The sequence below is a fragment of the Rutilus rutilus genome (assembly GCF_951802725.1).
Source record: "Rutilus rutilus genome assembly, chromosome: 17".
In the NCBI taxonomy this organism is placed as follows: Eukaryota; Metazoa; Chordata; class Actinopteri; order Cypriniformes; family Leuciscidae; genus Rutilus; species Rutilus rutilus.
The window spans coordinates 17,195,587-17,214,845 of NC_140230.1; the positions used below are offsets into that span (position 1 = coordinate 17,195,587).

General features: G+C 38.3%; 1 protein-coding gene across 3 annotated transcripts; it reads left to right on the forward strand.

The window, feature by feature from the left end:
• The first annotated feature begins 40 nt into the window (after positions 1-40).
• clstn3 (calsyntenin 3) lies at positions 41-19,134 on the forward strand. Of its 3 annotated transcripts, none has more exons than XM_084435717.1 (19): positions 41-348; positions 1,193-1,259; positions 3,909-4,031; positions 4,838-5,048; positions 5,163-5,371; positions 6,728-6,877; positions 6,990-7,175; positions 7,526-7,813; positions 8,015-8,127; positions 8,309-8,468; positions 11,661-11,720; positions 11,891-12,039; positions 12,293-12,441; positions 13,489-13,715; positions 14,198-14,359; positions 16,049-16,194; positions 16,368-16,503; positions 16,842-17,026; positions 17,594-19,134. In XM_084435717.1, exons 2-19 carry the CDS (start codon positions 1,193-1,195, stop codon positions 17,741-17,743), a joined length of 2,871 nt encoding a protein of 956 aa, XP_084291843.1. In that variant the 5' UTR covers positions 41-348; the 3' UTR covers positions 17,744-19,134. The 3 variants fall into 3 exon arrangements, with proteins under 3 accessions (XP_084291843.1, XP_084291845.1, XP_084291844.1); XM_084435719.1 differs by having other exon boundaries at positions 58-152; XM_084435718.1 differs by having other exon boundaries at positions 80-286.
• Positions 19,135-19,259: the final 125 nt, after the last annotated feature.

Consider the following 19,259-nt stretch of genomic DNA (forward strand, 5'->3'; position numbering starts at 1 on the left):
GCAGTAGGATCTGTAAATTCGTTTACCGGGGGTGAGTCCTGAGAGCGAGAGAGACGCAGTGTGGGCGGGTTAAGAAACTGCGAGAGGGAGGAGATATAACACTGTCTTTTTTTCTCACGGCGTCCACCGAAAACGGGGGCATTGGTTTATTGGTATATAATATTCATATTCTTCCAGCTTCGCTCCTTTTCACAGTTCAAATCATTTCGTGAGGCACCGGAGGCCCCATCGCTCCACCCGTTGCGTTCGCTGTGCTCGTGTGTCGGCGGGCATCAGGCTGTCATAGGTGTGTGAGTGTGTGACGGATGCTTAGAGGAGACTGAGCAGGGTACCATCTCACACCTCACGGTAACGTGCATTTCATCCTAAAATAATATTTCTAATTCGATTCGTGCGCTTATGACAGGGGTTAATACCATCTTAACTGTTCTCTGCTTGTAGCCTACATATGTAATGATATGGTGATTTCGGGTCGCTTGAATTTATTTACAGGCTTGAAAAATCGATTCATGTTTGTCGCATATACATGTTACAAATATGAGTGAGCTGTAACATTTTAATAACGCGTTTGAAACACCAGTAGGTTATATCACATCTTCCCGTCATTCAAGTTGGCAGCTTTTCATCTTCATTTATTAAAAAAAAGAATAGCCTATTGATGTAGTTTATGTAAATGGCTTATACATGTTTTCAAAACAGATGTTATTCGAGGACATGTGTAATGAATCACATTTGATATTCTGTTAACAAACCTGCCTATGTGATATATACGCGTCCGCGCGCACAGTCTCGAGGATACACCTGCATGCGCGTGTAAACGAGGATGCGCAGACTTCTCACTTTCACGCGCACTCAAATCGCTTAATATTAAGGTTTTATTGATTGTTGATTGTCACTAGTAAATATGGACTATATATATTATCTCAGATGTAAGCCAGACCTACTCGGTCAAACTAGGCCATAAAGATGATGTCAAGGGTGTTACATATCATATTCACATGTAGCCTACCTCAGAGCTTGTATTAGTCTATATGTTTACGTTTAAAGAAATGCAAGCAAGGAGATATATCTCTGTCTCTCTGTCTCTGTCCTTGCACTTATCTGTTTCTCCTCTGTCCTCTATCTTAAACATGCTTTATATCAGGTTAATGCATGTTATTTCCCTCTGTCCTTCCCCTCCTTCCTCCCTCAGATGGCCAGAATGAGTTTTCTCTCCTTTCTCCTCTTTTGCTTGACTTCGGTTGCCCATGGCAACAAAGGTCAGTCTCCTCCATCCTTTTGAATGTTGATATTGAGCATTGTGTTGATGATGAAGTGCGAATGAGTGTATTAACATTTTCATTGGCAGCTTTTCGGCACGTACAGTTGATTGAAACCAGTAACTTGATTCATTTTGCTGCTGTTAAGTATGAAAACATGTCAGTTATTCAATATATGCCCCCTGTATGAATGACAACTTAGATTTTGTAGAGTACCACAAAAGGTAGGTCTCATCTCAAGGTGAAATGGGAAGAGACAACACTGAAAAAAGTGAAGAGACATGGAATGACACACTGGAAGATAAGAGTGAAGAGATGAAAGCTAATGACATAGATATGTAGACTAACTGGTGGGGGAGCAAAATTTGGAGGAGGACAGAGAGGATGCTTAGATATATATTGTAGGATCTCTGTGAGAAAAAGAGAGGGAGTGAGAGGTCGACTCTTGTCCTTGAAGAAAAGGGTGAAAGCTTATCTATTCTCGTCTTAGCTATTTTTAGAGATGTGGGAAACCGGAGATGCTGTATTTCTTAATTTACGGCTAATGTTTCTCCCGGGTGTGTGATCACAGACATGCGTAGCTCTTTCTGTCTATCCTCCGTCACAGCTGTTGTTAGAGTCGTTCAAAAAAACGCTCTGGTCAGTCTGTGTGAAAGCGGCACGTGTGATAAATGGAGGGAGTCTGTAATCCGAGGAGTAATCCAGTGGTCTGATGCTCAGATTAATGTTATATGGCTGAGTGAGGGATGAGAGGGAGGAAGGCAGGCGTGGGTGGGTGGGAGAGAGAGGGATAGGAAGAGAGATAAATGGCAAAAAAAAACACAGACTGACTTGAAATATGAGAGCGAGGTGGTCAGCATGCAGCCACACATGAAAAATCCTTACATGCAAGACTGGTCCATTGAGTTAGTGGTCAGCACACTGTCTAGTAGGATAATATAATATGACCAGAGTCATTTTAATCAAGCAGGGCACAATAATAAGGATTAGTAGTGATGATTTTACGTGCCTTGCCAACATTTTTACTGGCACAACCGCAAAATAATTATTGGTTTTTATTTTTAACAGTACGTATTTGCTAGAAATGATGTTTTATTAACAAAATTCGGGAGGAGCACGTTCAGATAATCGAACCAATCAGCATCAGAGAAGTTTTCCAGCATCCCTCCTCCACCCCAACTCCTTCTCTCGATTATTCCTATCCCAGCCAGGGATGGGGCTTACTCTGGGTTTGGACTGCACGCCAAATATGCATATTCTATATACTATATCTGATTATATGTTAGTGCGAACTCATGAAATATACATTTTTTAAAAGTTCATTAAATTGATATTTGTTTGCATTTATACTGATATATTTAATATATAAATATACACTGCCATTCAAATGTAGGGATCAGTAAGATTTTTAAATGTTTTTGATTGAAGTCTCTTATGCTCAGTTGCTCACCAAGGCTGCATTTATATGAGCAAAAATACCATAAAAACAGTAATACTTTGAAATATTGTTACTATTTAAAATACCTCTTTTCTATTTCAATATTGTAAAATGGAATTTAATCATGTGAGGGCTAATCTCCAGTCTTTACATCCCTTAGAAATCCTTCTAATGCTTTTTTTTTGGTGGATACTATGATTTTCAGGATTTGGCGTTAATAAAATTATACTGCTCAATGGGAAGTTTAAAAGAACAGCATTTATTTGAAATAGAAATTGTTCCAATTTGTTACAGTGTAAACATTTTTTAGTTTAATGCAAATAAAAGTATTCATTTATAAAAAAAACAAAAAAAAAACTGACTGAACCCAAAAATGTATTGAATGTATTACAAGAAAAAAGCAAATAAAACTTGAAATTATACACCTATAATGTAACACCAACACTCCATAAATAAAAAACTGGAAAACAATGGCATACAAATGCAAAAATATGATTGGTTTGCCGTTTTCAACACATAATGTTTTTAAGACAAGCTAGATAACATTATCTCATTGACAAATCTGGGGAATTTGCAACAACAATACAAAATACATCACAGAAAACCAAACATTTAAGTCAAGGCATAAAATGGGACATTCAAGATAATGATAATGCAGCGCCGACCGGCAAGACCCCAGGCCAGCAGGTCACCCTTATTGTTGAAGATTTCTCTTTTTCATGGAGTTTGATGTAGGTTTGCATGCTTCGGTCTTTCTCTGAGCGTTCACAGAGAGCTTTATGTCTGTACTTGAGTGATAGGTGCAATATACCTCACGGTGTGCGATCAGGCCAAACATCTCTACATCTAATTACTCTGCAAAGCAGCGATGCATATCATTCTGTGTGTTTGTGTGTGTCCATCACACAATTTTGGTGGATCACCATATGGGTATGTTTGTAACTTAATGTGCTAGTGTTTAATGCATACGTACAGCTGGCCGAACCATCGCACCATCTGCCAATAAAATTCAGCACGACATTTTTATTTGTTGCACATTCCTTCGACTTGATCTCCTTGTGTTCGTCTTTGAACCTCTGCTCACTCACCTTCATAACGGCGTGTTATAAATAGTCTTGTCAGAAAAAAAAATAGCCGTTTGTTCTGAATCGCAGTTTGTTCCTGTGTCTCTCACACCTGTCCCTTGCTTTTGTGATTGTTTTTTTTCTCAGCAAATAAACACAAGCCATGGATCGAGACGGAGTACCAAGGGATCGTCATGGAAAACGACAACACTGTCCTCCTCAACCCTCCTCTGTTCGCCCTGGATAAAGACGCACCGCTGCACTATGCAGGTAAAGATGTTGATAATGTCGCACCTTTACTTGTTATAGTCATGCTGTGATGATTAATCCACTTAAAGTCACATTAGCAAAGTTTAGTGGGCTCCATTGTCTTTTGTCAATAGCACAGCTCACACAGATGACACTGTCAAACCAAGCAGTTTTCTGTTGGTCAACGCACCGAATCGATGTGACCAACTTGAAACCGTTGCAAAATCAGCTTGGGGAAATCTATCGCCCATGAAATTCTTGACCGCATAGATTCCTATTAAAATGCCTGGCTTTCACTCCTGAAAATTCACAGAACAATGATGAATTCGCACCTTTAGTCGGTAGTTATAATCTTTTACACCCAAAGTGTGAAACGGAAGCAATAGTTGTGCATAATCATATTACTAATGTACTTCCAATTGACAGGGTCTAGTTAGGGGTTTGGTGTAAGGGTTATTTTGAAGGGGAGGAAGCAACTTTGAAGCTTCTTGCAGCTAGTTCAGTACTGCGGTAAGTAATTACATGTTATGTTTACACAAATTACATGAATTACACAGGGATTAAGGCTGACAGACCTTTCCCCTCCGCAGGCTGAGCTAACATTCACAGTGCCGTGTCATTTGTGACAGCACTTCCTGAACACAGACAAGTGTTTACTTCCAGAAGAACACTCAGCAGCCCTTTTCACATCATTTCACACATTAATGTTTTTCTCACTTGTGTAGTAATGGCACTTTAAATTAGGATTTTGGAAATGGATTGTCACGTACTTTATTATATTTTATTCAAATGTAATCAGTGCAGACTTCTTTTTCTCTTTTTTTTAGGGGAGATCTGTGGGTTTAGGGTTCACAACGGACCAGGTGGTTCTGGTTCGGCACAGTTTGAGGCCGTGGTGTTGGACCGCTCCACTGGAGAAGGTCTGGTTCGGTCCAAGGAGCCTCTGGACTGTGAAAGCCAGAAGGAGCACAGCTTCACCATCCAGGCGTATGACTGCGGTGAAGGTCCTGACGGCACCAACAGCAAGAAATCCCATAAGTAAGAGATTTTTTACTATTTAAATTCCTGGGTTTTGCAAGTTCATGAAAAAAACTGTTGTGGTCATCCATTTTGGATTCTAAATTGCACTCCTAACCATTTTTTTTCCCCAAGGGCCACCGTGCACGTTCGTGTAAATGACGTGAACGAGTTCTCTCCTGTCTTCGTTGAGCGTCGGTATGAGGCGTCGGTGCCTGAAGGTCGTCTGTTTGATCGGATTGTGCGGGTGGAAGCCGTGGATGCCGACTGCTCCCCACAGTACAGCCAGATCTGCTTCTATGACATCATCACACCCAACGTCCCTTTCACCATTGATAACGACGGTGAGAACTACAACTGCAAACAATATTGTTCTATATTTTAGTCTGGTGTTTTAAGTTTTGATGTCTTTAATTTCAAACTAATATCTATTTAATCTCCAGGTTGATGATTAAAATTTAGCATGAATAAAAGGTTTTCACTGTAGCTTCCATACAAGGTTTGATTAAGGCTGTGAGATTGGAAGCAATTTAACTCTAGTTATGAAATAAATAAAAAAAACTGTTGGACTGAATTGAACAATTAAATCTTTTGAACGCATGATGAACATTTTTTTCTCTGAAGTATGAAGGTAAAGGTTGTTTTTTACTAGCTATCTACATATTTTAACAAAAAGGATTTATATGACAAATCTGTATCATTTTCTTTTATGTCCCCTGTATGACTTTATTTCTTCTGTGGACATAAAATACAAAATGTATGTCAGTATTTTTTGTCCATACAATCGAAGTCAGTGGTCTGTTTAGTTCTGTTTAATTATTTAATTTTGATGATGGTGATAAAATTGCCCAAAACTGCTTCTACATTCACCCCCATAATATTATTGTAATATATAATATTGTAATCCTTCCCGTGAAGATCATCATTTTATACAATTGTTCCAAATAATTGTTTATCTCAAAAATGAGGTGGCATCTCAGTGTTAAGCTGGTTTTTAGGGTAACATCCAAGTTCTCTGAACATCCCAGTTTCTGCAGTGAGACTGAGGGATAGTGACCCATCCTGATCATTCAATGCAGATCAGAGCACCCATTGACAGACTGAGGGGGAGGCGATCAATAGCCGACATTTTGTAACATGACAAATGCTGATGAAGAAGGAACTGGCCGATGGAAAGAAAACGAAACAAGGGAGAAAGATACAAAGAGGAAGGCGCACAAGGAAGAGAAGTCCTCCTTTAAGCCATGACTTTGCAGATTTTTCTGCTGTAGTGTGTGTGGTTTGGTTTCGTAATTTGGGTCAGTCCGACTCAGGCTGTACCAGACACCACTGTGTGAATATCCTTTTATTTATTGTGCCACTTCAATATCGTTCTTTTACTCTCTCTCTCTCTCTCTCTTTCTCTCTCTCTCTCTCTCTCTCTCTCTCTCTCTCTCTCTCTCTCTCTCTCTCTCTCTCTCTCCCCTCCAGTTCAAATTTGGCCTTCACCTGTTGCTGTCGTCTTTCATTGCTTTGTTTGTTTTTGCTCTCATTTTCAGCTGCTTTTGAATCTTTTGCTTTCTTTATTTTATGCTCAGTGTCCCTAATCTGTTTTATAATTTCCAATTAGTCACCAAAGCCTCTGGCTTTCAAATATTGTAACATTCTATGTGCCTATCTAGCCATATAAATAAACCTCTCTCTATCTCTTAAAAATCAAGGGAACATAAAGAACACTGAGCCACTGGACTCCAAACGCCAGCGTGTCCACAGTTTCTGGGTGACAGCATTTGATTGTGGGAAGAATCGAGCTCAGGCTGATGCTCAAGTCATAGTCACAGTCAAACCTTCCTGCAAGCCAGGCTGGATCGGTAATTATATTTAAATGTATTTGGCTATGAATTCAACATGATTGAAAATCAACAACGTTATGTCTCAACATATGTTATTTCGTATTATTATATGTGTGTGTTTGAATCACAGGATGGACAAAGCGCATCGAGTATACTCCTGGTTCCGGCAGTATCCCTCTCTTTCCGAACCTGCACTTGGAGACCTGCGAGGAGACGGTTTGGAACATCCAGGCTACTGTTGAGCTTCAGACGGGTCACATTGGGAAGGGCTGTGACAGGGACAGCTACTCCGATCGATCTGTGCGCAGACTCTGTGGTACGTGTGCAAATGGTATCAATTTCTGATCTGGGAAAACGTTTCATTTTTCTGATAAATTGTCTACAGTTTGAATTTGATGATGGCAGACCCTTGTTCATTAGGATTAGACATGATTAGCGGACAGAAAATTGAGGACTTTGGAGTTTATCTGTTGGAGTGCTCACTGTCGCCCAACTGTTCATCTCATTTAGAGCAGATGGGAAAATATCACAAAACATTCCGTTCTCCTCAGATTAGCAGCAGGATGCAAATCCCTTCAAATTAGGGTTTACTCCATAATTCCATAGCTCTTGCTGACACCAGCCTTGTTTTCAAATCAATAATATGTCGGCTTTGAACATTTTCAGGTGCTGTGAGGGGTGAAGTCGACCTCCTTCCACCTCCATCTCCTGCAACCAATTGGACCGCCGCGCTGCCGACTCTACCATCCTCTGATTCATCCCTGGTCTTCTCCTTCAATGGCTCCACCCATGTTGCTGTAGTGCCTGATTCAGTTGCTTCAGCAGTATCCGGCGACCACTTCACCCTGCAGCTCTGGATGCGAAGAGGAGGTGCCAGCTCTCAACCACCAGCCAATCAGGCGAGGGGAACCCGTAAAGAGGAGGAGACTATTGTCTGCAGCACTGTAAAGAATGGTCAGTCTGTGCTAGCTTTGTCATCATGTCAACATTTCAGTAGTCGATACTAGTGCCAGTAAAATTCAAGTGTTGTGTTATTCACACTCTTTTATTTAAAAAGTTTTAATTCTGTTCAAAATTTTTGTATTCAATGGTCATAAATGGTCCCTGGTCATATTTGAGCTGCTCTACTAAACAGTGTTATGATATCATTTCCAGATGACACATACTCTCATTACTCTTTATCGGTACATGGCTGTCGTCTCTCTCTCTTCTATTGGCCGGATGTGTCCGCTGCAAGACCCGTCAAATTCCTTTGGAAACTGGAACAGGTAAATTAACCGTGACAGCAAATCTCAGTTACTCGAATTCTGTCACACACAGTCTGTCACAGGAACTAATTGAGATATCTTGTTTTGCATCATATAAACGCACATCTGCGTTTATATGCAGATTGCGTTTACAGACCCTTTTTTCAGAGCTTAGCTGAACTTTGACTTCTGTCTCTGATAGGTGTGTGACAGTGAGTGGCATCACCTGTCCCTTAGTGTGCAGTTCCCCTCTGTCACACTATATGTGGATGGTGTGACCTTCGACCCTGCACTCATCCATGACAACGGAGCTATCCCCAACCCCGCACCACACCAACGGCTGGTCATCGGAGCATGCTGGGGTAATTTTACAATTAGTCATATGTGATAAATCTTCAATTGGTGTGAAGATATCAGCAGTAGGTGGAGCAGAAATCTGTAGTACTGTTCTTTTCTGAGACTTTGTGTTTCAGCTATTAATAGACTCATATATTATTTAGCTAAACAGAACCGTTCTTACACACTGTGGCTCTCATTTAGAGTGTGTGTGGTGGAAAGATGCTCAAGCTTTCAATCTCCCTCTGTTCTGCCAACTGGGTCACATAGTCTGTGTTCATCACCTCTTAATGTTTTGACACTGAGCTGCGGCTTTAAGTAATAGTTAGCCTAATAATGACAGTTGAGTTATGCCATTATTTACTCACCCTCATGTCATTTCATACCATGAGCAGTAATTATAAAAAAAATAATTTGTGGAACTTGTTATTGTTATGCCGCTTTAGCCATATAAAACCAGTTCATAGTGACCAGGGACTCCATAAAAAACATTTTCCGCTCTGTGCGGGTTGCTTCTCTCCTGCTAAAGATGTTAACCGCCACATTAAGAGCTGCAGATGACGTGGTTATTTTAACAACAGTATCAGAAACGGTGAGCAGGAAAATAGATATTTTTGCTAAAACGCTGCAGAAAACAAGAACGCAGCTAATAGTTATTTTTGACCTGTCATACAGATGACTCAGATCGTTTAACTAAACCAGGTTTTTGACAAGAAGGTATTGTGAAGAATATGAGTAACCAAACAGTTGATGGACACCATTGACTTCCATAGTAGGAAAATAAATACTATGGAGGTCAATGGTGTACATTAACTGGTTACCAGCATTCTTCAAAATATCTTCTTTTGTGTTCAGCAGAAGAAAGAAATGTATACAGGTTTGGAACAAAGCAAATAATGACAGAATTGTCATTTTTGGGTGAACAATCCCTCCTTTAGATGTTTTGATTTTCCCCATACATTAATCAGCATGTTAAGAGCATTTCATAATAAACAATGTTATAATTTGGAACATTTATTTAGAGATGGCGAGGAAAGACAAAAAACTTTGAAATGACTAGTTTACTTTGTTTTGTGCTCATGATGAGAGTTTTGATTATTAAATTATATAAGTTGTTTGTTTTTAGTAGTAGCAAAATATAAAAATGGTCCATAATTTCCTTAAGAGGTAATCTGTGCACCCACAGTATGTTTTCTCAGTCCCAAGGCCTTTTATGAGCCATACACGTACATAGCTGTCTAAAAATAGTAGCCTGTTAAAACGGCTGATCTTACCTTTTCATATTCATAAACAGTTACTTTTTTTGGTAAATATTGGTAAAAAATTCTTAGACATCACTACTTTTGCTCTCGAGCCCAGGATTCTTATCTTTCATAACTATTCATGACTATCATAACTATTTTGAGTGTTTAGTATTTTTTCTTTTATAAAGTATTACGGTACGGCAACCCCGATGGAAATGTATAAGTGTTCCAAAAAAGCATTGCCCTGACCTCCGCTGGGAAAGAAATATAGAGACCGGACCTCTTGGAACTTTAATTGAAAAGAACATGTATATTGCTTTTTTTCTTCCAGTATAAATGACAGAATATAGACTACCATTCAGAAGTTTGGAGTTTTTTCAAAGAAATTAATACTGTTATTCAGCAAGGATGCATTAAAGTGATCAAAGTGACAGTAAAGACATTTATAATGTTACAAAAGATTTCTAATAAATTCATTTCAAATAAATGTTGTTCTTTTGAACATTCATTCATCGTAATCTTTAAAAAAAAAAAAAAAATCAATACTGTTTCCACAAAAATATTAAGCATCATAACTATTTTCAACATTGATGATGAGAAGAAATCTTTAATGAACACTAAACCAACACATTAGAATGATTGCTGAAGGATCATGTGACACTTAAAGGAGAAGTTCACTTTTAAAAAAACTTTTGCTGATAATTTACTCACCCCCATGTCATCCAAGATGTCCATGTCTTTCTTTCTTCAGTCGAAAAGAAATTAAGGTTTTTGATGAAAACATTCCAGGATTTTCCCCCATATTATGGATTCCAATGGGACCCAAACGGTTCAAGGTCCAAATGACAGTTTCAGTGCAGCTGCAAAGGGCTTTAAACGATACCAGACGATGAATAAGGGTCTTATCTAGCGAAACGATCGGTCATTTCAAAAATAAATAAAAAAGTTTAAGTTTTATAAGCACAAATGTTCGCCTTGCTCTGTTCTGTGATGCGCGTTCGTGACGTCACGTAATACGCAATTACGTTGAAAAGGTCACGCTTGAAAAATGTTCTTTTTGGCTTTTTAATATTAAAGCACCTAGGATACGCACACGAATGGGCATTTTAAACGTTAAACTGACACAAATACATTTTAAAATGTATATGGTCCTCCTCCCGCACATTTGTAAACACATCAAACTTGACCTTTTCAACGTAATTGCGTATTACGTGACGTCACGAACGCGCATCACAGAACAGAGCAAGGCGAACATTTGTGCTTATAAAACTTAAACTTTTTTATTTATTTTTGAAATGACCGATCGTTTCGATAGATAAGACCCTTATTCATCGTCTGGTATCGTTTAAAGCCCTTTGCAGCTGCACTGAAACTGTCATTTGGACCTTGAACCGTTTGGGTCCCATTAGAATCCATAATATGGGGAAAAATCCTGGAATGTTTTCATCAAAAACCTTAATTTCTTTTCGACTGAAGAAAGAAAGACATGGACATCTAGGATGACATGGGGGTGAGTAAATTATCAGCAAAAGTTTTTTTTAAAGTGAACTTCTCCTTTAAGACTGGAGTAATGATGCTGAAAATTCAGCTTTACCATAACAGGAATAAATTACATTTTAACGTATAATAAAATAGAAAACTTTTGAACTGTAGAGCAATTTATTTTCATATATTTTTATATATATGGTTTAAATACAGTTTATAACATTAAATATGAATTGTAATACATTAAAATAGCAAATAGTTATTTTTAAATATTTCACAATATTACTTTTTTTTTTTTTTTTACTATATTTTTGATCAAATAAATGCAGCTTTGGCGAGCATTAAAGACTTTTAAACGTTAATGTAAGTTTCAAATTACATGTATGTGAGTGAAGAATGACAGTTCTTTCCATTTTTAGATGAACTATTCCTTAAAAATGAATGAATACAGCTTTTTATTCACTTACTTTCCCTTATTCCTCCCTATAGAGCCAGAAGAGAAATCGAAAGACATTGTGAACAACACCATGCCAGAGAGTAAAGACACAGGTGAACATGCCTATGTTTGTGTGTGGATGAGGGTGTGCAAGTATGTGTTATTCATGAGCTTTCTGGGATCAATAGAGATACTCAGTTAAATGCCAGCATCTGTTTAATGTTCTTAAAATAGTCTGTATCTATATATTCATATTTATATATCTTCTCATTTTGGTCCACAGGGAAGTTTGTCAGTGGTTACAAAGGGCTTTTGTCAGGAGTAACAGTGCGTCCAGGAAATGTGGAGCCACACAGTGTAGTGGAGTGCCTGTATGCCTGTCGAGAGGGCCTTGATTTCGGAGACCTTGAGACTTTGGGCTCAGGCATGAAGGTACATTCAAACTATAATTTTTACCCATAACACAGCCCAGATTCCTTCTCAAAGGCCCATTTCCCCATTTCTTTTTAAATGCACTACTATAAATGTTCTGGTTTGTTTTTTTGTCTAACTGAGATGCAAAATTGTTTTCTGTAGTAATCTGTCAATAGTGCTCAAGTTGCATTTAACCTGGAAAATTCCTGTAACATTTAAACAAGCTCGATTTTTTTTTTCTATTTTACTAACCCTAGTTTATTTTCCTCAGGTGCATGTGAACCCTAGCCAGTCCGTACTGGTGTTAGAGGGAGACGACATTGAAAGTTTCAACCGTGCTGTTCAGCAGGTGACATACAGGAACTCTCTACGATTTGCCACCCCTGGTGTCCGTCCGCTCAAACTCACCACCTCTCTGAGGTACATGACGACCCACATGCTGAAATAGTGATCTTTCTTCAGCATTTCAAATTAACCAACATATCTAAAGTCTTATGAATTCAGACTCAATATTATTAGTCATTTTGTCAATTTACTGCAGTGGACAAGTAGGTTAGTGTTTACCTGCCTAAGCTAAAATTTAAATTAAAAGCGAATTAAAGAGAAGGCGATTAAACAACCAATTGCTAAGTGCAGAGTGAAGAAAATCTGTAAAGATGTTGGGATATCAAGTCAAAGGGTCGCGGTGAGCAGCTGTAGCATCAACAATAAATGTAACCAGCTGCTCACAACCAACATATTAATTAGCACATATTCACATAAACATATGGGCACACATTTCTACATACAGAAGCGTGAATACTGTCACACTATCAAATATTAATTAATAATATAACATACTGATTCATTAATCAAATGAACAACAATTAATCATATATACTTTACCATTTAAAAATTTGGGGTCAGTAAGATTTGTGTAGACTTTTAATTTGTAAAAAAAAAAAAACATTTCAAATGTTTTCACCATTGATAATAATAATAAATGTTTCTTGAGCAGAAAATCATCATATTAGAATGGTTTCTGAAGGATCATGTGACACTGAAGACTGGAATAACGATGCTAAAAAATTCAGCTTTGCCATCACAGATATAAATTACTTTTCAACATATATTAAAATAGTAAACAGTTATTTTAAATTGTAATAATATTTCACAATATTGCTGTTTTTACCGTATTTTTGATCAAACAAATGCAACCTTGGTGAGCATGAGAGACTTTCTTCAAAAATATAAAAAAATCCAACCCAACTCAAACTTATGAATGGTGGTGTAGATCAATAATTTATTACTTAAACCAGACCAAATAAAAATATGACATTATTATAGAAGACAAATCAGCCTAAAGCATTATTAAATGTGTTAGCTTTTAACACATCATAATCATAAAGCATTCCAGCAAAATGACACAAATACTTTATTCTCAAGTATCTAAATATTCAGTTTACACTTCTCTTTTTCCTTCTGCAGGTGTTTCAGTGAAGAGAGCTGTCTCTCTCTCAGACAGCTGGAGGGTTACCTGGTCGTGCTCCAGCCTGACGCCCCGCAGATCTCTCTGTCTGGGGTGGGACCCCACCTGGCCCGACCAGCCGCTGAATTTGAGGGTCCTCAAGGGGTTCCCTTGTTTCCTGAGCTCCGTATCGTCTGCTCCTTGTCTCATGCTGTGAACACAGCTGCTCAGGGCATGGAAGGAGGGGGTAAGCTTTGAACATCTCACCTAAAACTGTGAACTCACAGCTTGATGGATGACCTCTATATGGGCTTTTTTTATCAAAACGAATTCTTTTCATTTATTTCTGGAAAATGATCTCTACATCAGACCCTGTAATAGCCAAGAGGCTCACCTTGATGAATAACTAAGAACAAAAGATCTGCAGTCTAAGAGCGTGTTTTGGTTTTGTCTGGAGGTGGTGCAGCATAGATGGACTTTCTATTAAAGAAGTCAAGATCAATCATCAGATATTTGCAAGTTAGTATGCAAGCGTTGTCTGTCTATAGAAAATGTGAGCAAAACTAGCAATGGAATTGCTTATCTGCTTACAGGTTAACCTATACTCATTCTGTTATTCTGTAACTTTAAGCTTGTGCAATGCAGGAAACAGAACTTTGCTCTCCTCTCACTTCAGTGTTATGGCCAAAGGCTAGAGAGTTATTCAGTATTTTTCTGTCTCTTTATCAGCACTGATGTCAGATGCTGTGGCTCACACTCTGGATGGATGTGAAGTCCAGCCCTTGGGCGAGGAGCTAAACCCAGAAAGGGAGGAGCTTCTGGTTGACATGGAGGCGTTAAGAGAGAGAGGGCTGGACATCATTAACACAACGGCCTACATTGCCATCACTGGTAATTTTTCATCATTAACTTAACAGCTTACATTGCCATTAATTACAATAAAGTTTGTCTTAATTTTGAACAATATGTATAAATTGTTTTAGAAATTGAATAGTGTTTTGTGCTATTGTGCTCGTTTTTGTGCTTCTTCAAAATAAATGTCACTTGGTTTAATATTTTATTGAATAATTTAAAACATTTATACGTTTAAGTGTTACTTTAGAGCCCGGGTACTTTTAGGACTGTTGGTGTGTTCAAGTCATGTCGTCAAGATCGTACCCAGCAAGCAAAAGCTGTCATTTCACCGTCTAGATTAACTATAGACCTGATATAGTCCAGCTATGAGTAACCTACTTCTAGCCCAAATAATCTTGAATTTGGTTACATGGCGCTTGCGAGATGTATGATGTTCCATCATGTAAGCAAAGTCGACAGTGATTACAAGGTGTTTGGTTTAATTTCTTTGACATGTTCTATGGGTAGCCTGTGCTTCTATTCTTGGGCAATGGTTTTCACTGACAGCCCAGATTTTGTCTTGTTTTAGCCTATACGTCAGGGCTGTGTTTGGACGGCTGTTAGACATCTTTTAAAGGCAAAATTGCTTGCTGAGTATTTACGAGTTGAACGCACATGAATCCCACCACAGTGTCGTAAATACCAGTGGGGAGCTCAGGATTTTCTTTAAGCCCCGATCTGTACGAGTTGGGGGCGTGTAAGTGAGAAACATGGCGGAATACCACAATACTTGAGCAGTGATATTGTCAGGCTTTTCTATTAACAGCGCAGTAAGCTAGTTGCCTGCACAGAATATGATAGCATTATAATATAACAATATAATATGTAACACTAAAGTTTACAGTGTCTTCATAAATGAATTAAAAACATAAAAAAGCAAAACACACCTGATGCACATTCCTTGTTCTTCATTTTCTGGAAGCAGATTTTAAGAACCTTGCTGTGTTTTTGAGTAATTGATTAAGAGAAAGTACTCCGCCATCTTACTCCGACGAAAGTTCCCACCTCCTAAATACGAACTTCCCAGGAGGACATGAACGCACCATGTAAATGTAAATCATGTACACTATCGTTCAAAAGTTTGGGGTAAGATTTTTGATTAAGGCTGCACAATATATAATTTTAGCATCGATATCGCGTCCGCGATAGTCACAACAAGGATGTGCAATGTCAAATATAGGAATCAGCTGCTCCCTGGGTAGGAACGCGTTTGATTCGCAGATTAATTGCAAAGTTTATCCATCATAGAGTGAATGTTTATCATTTGCATGTGTTTTAAGTCCTGTCAGTTTAAGCATCAAGCGCAAAAAGACTGGAACTCGCGCGCTTTTTTATGTGTGCGCATTCAATTCTGTTCAGTTCTCTTTCTCTTTCTTTTGAGCTTGATCGGTCATGTGCACGCAACATGAAGTCAAAATGCCTGTTTCGGCAAGTCTCCTCGTAAACAGTCGGTTATGTGTTGTAAACAATTGAGTAAGAAAACGGATGCGAATCATTATATTGGATCCTTGCTTTAGTCTTAAAGTGACAGCAGCCTAATATACCCACAGATGCTTGTCACCAATGTTACTCAAACAACAAAAGAGAAAATCACTTTTGTAGCTTTAACAAAGATAATTTTTTGTTTCATGAACTCATTCTTATTTATTTCACAGGAAATATTCTTTAATCCTTTCTCTCTTTCAGGAGCGGAGTCTATCTCTGTGTACGAGGATGTGTTGCGCTCCATTCGCTATCGCTTAGCAAAGGGCTCTGCTCGTTTTGAAAGAAGATTCCGTCTGTCGTGCTCAGAAATGAACGGCCGGTACACCAGCAACGAGCTCACGCTGGAGGTAATAAACACCTCTGAACACACGCGACACTGATATGGATCCTTCAGCCTGACCTACTGACCTACAGCTGCACTAACCTAGTACACACACTTCTTGACAAAGAACACCATCGAAAGTTTACACTCTTAATGTTGATAATTAACACACAATCTCACTGTCTTTGACTTGCTCAGGTGAACTTCCTGCATTCTCTGGACAGTCTGTACCATCCGTCTCACCTGCTGGCGTCTCAGCAGCAGTTCCTCCACCCATCCCATCACACTGGAGAACTGAGTGGACACACACTCCCCAACCCACACCGCAACTCAGGTACATGTCTGAAATATGCAAACACAAATATTTACTGATATATCTCATTTTTCTTCTAGGTAAAATAGGATTAAAAGTGATTAAATGGTTAGTAAAGTTATTTAAGGGTTATTTAAGCTCTTAAGGTCAATTTATAATGTTAGTAAATTGTCTTTTTTTACTGCAAGAGTTTTGAGTTTTGAAACTTACAGTGTATTGTAATAGTATAATAAAATATTTTAAGTATGTCTTTCTCAAAAGACAGTTTATTCCTCATGATATAACCCTTTAAAAAAGTATAAACTATAAAGAATAAACAATGTCTCTCTCTCTCTCTCTCTCTCTCCTCATGCGTAAAGTTGTTCCAGGAGCTGCAACTGTCATCATCATGGTGTGCGTGGGTTTCTTGGTTGTCATGGTGATTCTTGGCGTCTTCCGCATCCGTTCCATCCACCGTCGTGGTGACGGAGCAAGAGGGGGAGGCAAAGAGGGCAGTAACCAATGGGATGATTCGGCCCTCACCATCATTGTGAACCCAATGGAGGTATGAATCCAAAAGTAGATACATGTACTACTGTTCAAAGCTTTGGGGTCGGTCATTTTTTTTGTTATATTTTTGAGAAAAATAATTGTATGCTCACCAAGGCTGCATTTATTTGATCGAAAATACTGGGGGAAAAAACTGTACTATTGTGAAATATAATTTAAAATAACTGTTTTCTATTTGAAAATGTCATTTATTCCTGTGATGGAGTCTTCAGAGTCACATGTTCCTTCAGAAATCATTCTAATATGCTGATTTGGTGCTCAAGAAACATTTCCTATTAATATATGGATCAGCTGTGCTGCTTAATATTTTTGTGGAAACTATGATTCCCCTTTTCCCAGGAATCCTTAATGAAAATGAAAAACAACATAATTTATTTGTAACATTATAAATAGATCTTTACTGTCAGTTTTGATTAATTTAATGCATCCTTGCTGAATGAAACTGTTATTTTTTTATGTTTTTTAATCTCTTACTCACCCAAACTTTTGTACTGTAGTGTATCAGCATTATTACTGATATGTGTGGTATCTTACACGTCTCTCTTTGCATTCTGTCTCTTAGACATACGAGAACCGCATGGGCATTGCAGCAGATATTGAAGGAGAGTGTGATGATGAGGAAGAAGTAGTGGATTCGCCCGGTGATACCAGTGATGACCAACGAATCATCATCAAGAAAGAGGGAAGAGACTCCGCCCCCAGGCGCTACTGAGCCAATTAGCCATGCCCACATTCTAAAACTCCTCCCACTCATTTAAAATACAGGAATATACACACACAGACTCACCATCAAAGATAATGAAAAAAGTGTCTAAAACACCTGTGACACAATTATAGGTTCTCAGCCTCTGTGAATGCAATGCTTCTCTCTGGAATGTACGCTCCCACAATGCACAAAGCATTCCCTAGTCATCACTCTCGAATCAGATCCCAATATTTATTAATGGCACAATTATGTTCATTCACCCTACAACCTCTCCAATTGATGTGCTCACAACACTGTATTAAACATAAGGAAAACACTAATTGTCAGCTCGTATAAACTAATTGACTCAGAATGTTTCAAATTACAGCCTTTTGTAACTAATCTAATGTCTAAGTACAAAACGACTTCAGAAGCTGTATTTCCTCTGCACAATCTGTCTCTTGATACATTCCTTGAACAAATTCACATGTACAGATATAGAGGACTAGTCAGTAAAGGTGTTTCGTAATAGTGATAGACTGCAGCTAGGTATGCAAGTGCTTTCTTTTAAGCATCACAATACACACGCATGCACGCACACACAAATCTTTTGTGCACCTCTTCTCACAACCTCACGAAAAACACAGTACAGTGCAATGCCCTCTGCTGTATCAGAATGTTAGCTCAACCTGGGCAGTTTTGATTGTACTTAAATGTGTGTAAATACAAATGACTACTACTATTATTATCATTTTTTGTTGTTTCATTATTTGCGTTAATTTTCAGTCTTTGCACTTTCAGATAGGCTAGGCTAGGAATTTTTTTCTAATATCTCTGGTAACATACTGGTAATATACAGTGACAATGACAATAATAGTATTAGTAATAAGAGCGGTAATGATTGGCTTGATGAATGTCTATTTATTTGTGTGTTCAATTGTGTAATTTAAAACTTGTTAATATCTGATTCACAGTGAAACAGAAAGGCACATTATTGTAATGCCTAAACACTCCCACTCTGCCATCATCCTCCCTCTCTCTTTTCTCCTCCGTCCTTTCTCCATCCTTACACTCTTTAGATACTGCCACTGCTTTTTTTGGTTTCTGAATGTACAACTGTGCCAACCCTTCCTCATTCCAGCTCGCACTTCCCTCTCTTTTCCTGTGACTATTTCTCTGTCTGTGTTAGTGTACAGTGGAAACCTGTCAGTAAATAAAGGCCTGTTGTTTTTGCAGTGTGATATTAAGAATGGATAAATTTGCATTAATAAGCTATATTATTTCAATGGTTACCATTGGGACAATTAACTATACTTATAGACACAATGACATGGATTATATGGATTGATTGATTGTTATTGATAACCGTCTGAAGAAATAACCTGTTCAAAAAATTCATAATAAAAACACACGGATGACGTCAGAAGGTGGTCTCTGGTTTTTTCATGTTATTCTTGAAGTTGGATAGTTGAATACAACAGTCAGAATGGCATAAACAGTCAATTTACAACAAGAAACTGACATGAAAGGCCCAAAACATCAG

Bases quoted from the DNA above. Each gene is read 5' to 3' on its own strand.
- clstn3 (XM_084435717.1), top strand. From the start codon at position 1,193: ATGGCCAGAATGAGTTTTCTCTCCTTTCTCCTCTTTTGCTTGACTTCG. The intron at 5,372-6,727 runs GTGAGAACTACA...TTAAAAATCAAG, and splicing joins TTTCACCATTGATAACGACG to GGAACATAAAGAACACTGAG. The intron at 12,442-13,488 runs GTACATGACGAC...TTCCTTCTGCAG, and splicing joins AAACTCACCACCTCTCTGAG to GTGTTTCAGTGAAGAGAGCT.